A 2,514-nucleotide genomic window follows, 5' to 3' on the forward strand; every position below is an offset into this window, starting at 1 on the left:
TGTATCATAACACTTCCTGGTGTTTTCAAATTCAATAAGATAAGCTTATTTTATATGCATGTACAATGTGACACAAATTTTTATTTAGGTATGGTCAACTACTCGATAACATATTTCTTCTAAATAAATACAAAAATGATGCAAATGATGCTTCCTAGCTATTGATGACCTGGTGAAACGGGTCAAAGTCTCATGTATAGATTTTTCAATTTCTACTATTAGAAGTTTGATAATTAAGTAACCCCCGAGCTTAATCAGACTCTAGATTGTTTGGTTGACTTTCCTCAATCACCCTCAAGAAAAAAGAGATCCAAAACTGTTGCTTGAGATGGAGAATAGGCCTCAAGTGTTCATCAGTTACCGAGGGAAAGACCTGCGGCTGACACTAGTGCCACATATCAAACATCATCTGAAAGATAGCAACGTAAACGTGTTCACGGACAGCAACGCAGCGGGAGAACAGTTAAAGGAGCTCTTTAACCATATCAAAAACTCTCGGATCGTGATCGTCATTTTCTCCATAAGCTACTTGGAGTCACGGTGGTGCTTGGACGAGCTCGCTGAGATCAGGAATTGCTTGTTGAGGAAGCAACTTGACTTCGTGTTACCTATCTTCTATAAGGTCAAGACTTCCCACGTTGAGAAACAGAGCGGAGATTTTGGCAAACCGTTCCCAAGTCTGCAGAAGAAGCATCCACGCCCAGGGGCGGACCCACATAGACATTGGGTGTGGCACGTGCCCCACACTAACTCTATATATTGTTTTATGAAAGTATACTTGACAATTAGAATCGTCTAGTTAAACTGGCTGCAGAGGTCAAAGTGTGCTCTATCCCACCCGAGTCCAAACCATGCGGCTGCGTTTCATTTTTTGTAAAATATTTTCTTTTGATTTTTTTTGGTCAGCAAATATTTTCTTTTGATTTACTATCTAAAACTATTCTCTTTTATAATGGTGTCATTTAATTTTTAAATAAAAATGATTATTTTCATAAAATATCATAAATTTGTGATGAAAAATGATTAAATGAACTTTCTTAAATCATTTATAAAATTCAACACACCCAATTCCACCCCTTAAAGACTAACGCCTAATTAAACAATAACTCATAAATTTAAACATTAAAGTATTTTTCTTGAAAGTATTTTTTAAATGATGGTTAACTTATTGTATTTTAATAAATTTTAATATTTTTGTTCTCAAAACAAAAAACTCATAATTTATTTAAATTTAACTTTAATAATTCTTTTATTAAGTTTATTCTATAAGACATAAGCAAAAACTAAAAGAAATGTTTTTTTATAGTGAAATACTATGTGGATATATAATTTTATGATATTATTGAAAATTAATATTTAAAATTGTAAAAAAAAATTCTTTTAAATTTATTCATTTTGAGAAAATTAATGATTAATGTATTGTAAAAACTATAGTTTAATTTAATTTATTAAATTATATCTAATACAACATAAAACTATATATTATGCCCCATATTAAGTTATTTTCTGGATCCGCCCCTGTCCACGCCTCAGGGTCTTGAGATGGAAGAAAGCTTTGAAATTTGTGGCTAAATATATCAATTGGATTGTCTTATAGAGAAAACAGGTATGCCTACAAGTTTAAATCTTCTATGATTTCAAAAGGGTATCAATCTTTTATTTAAACTTTACGTTTTGTAGTTCTATTCCAGAGTTGGATTCATCAAGAATATTGTGGAAGTCGTCAACGGGCTTTTAGACAGAATTGCATTGAAAGATAGTAACAATAAGACTACTCCACAAATATATACGGTGTGTTCTTAGTTCTTACTATTAATATTTAGTAAAGACTGAAACTTTTCTCTGTTACTTTCATATGTCTAAGATGATTTGCAACGAATGAGATCAATGCTCTTATATAGAGAACTTACAAAAACCCTAGAAACCTTTGCCGACCTTATCTTCATTAGCCAGCCTGTCTCTTAGTCATCCTTGACCAGTCTGGATAAGGTCTCGAATCTGTTCTTGACCGCGAGCTCGTCTCCTCCGTACACAGAGCCGTTGCTCTGTTTTGTCGCCTTCCTCTGTTCTTCACAATGGATCTCGTTTGAAGTCTGATGGGCCTTAGTCGTTGGGCCCATTGTTCTGCTTCTCATATTCCCCCTCAAACTTGGCGTGGTGATGAAGTCTACGCCAAGTTTGCTTCTCAACTCTTCAAATGATCGTCTCGGCAGTGGCTTCGTGAATATGTCAGCCAGTTGATCTTTGGCCGAGATATGCCTTGTCTCAATGTACCCCAACGCTACCTGTTCTCGTATGAAGTGCCAGTCATTCTCAAAGTGCTTGGACCGTTTGTGGAGAGCCGGGTTCGCACTGAGATAGACTGCAGAGAGGTTATCACACTGGAGCAGAGTAGGGTTGGGTTGATGCACACCTAAGTCACGAAGAATGAACGACAGCCAGGATATCTCACGAGCTGTTGCAGTGAGAGCACGGTACTCAGCTTCAGTAGACGAACCGGAGACCGTGTCTTGC

The 2,514-nt window shown here is 36.0% G+C and overlaps 1 protein-coding gene across 1 annotated transcript; it reads left to right on the forward strand.

Moving 5' to 3' along the window:
• The first annotated feature begins 328 nt into the window (after window positions 1-328).
• LOC130510516 (protein PHLOEM PROTEIN 2-LIKE A8-like) lies at window positions 329-799 on the forward strand. Its single transcript, XM_057006899.1, has one exon. It carries the CDS (start codon window positions 329-331, stop codon window positions 797-799), a length of 471 nt encoding a protein of 156 aa, XP_056862879.1.
• Window positions 800-2,514: the final 1,715 nt, after the last annotated feature.

Source organism: Raphanus sativus, chromosome 4 (genome assembly GCF_000801105.2).
Source record: "Raphanus sativus cultivar WK10039 chromosome 4, ASM80110v3, whole genome shotgun sequence".
In the NCBI taxonomy this organism is placed as follows: domain Eukaryota; kingdom Viridiplantae; phylum Streptophyta; class Magnoliopsida; order Brassicales; family Brassicaceae; genus Raphanus; species Raphanus sativus.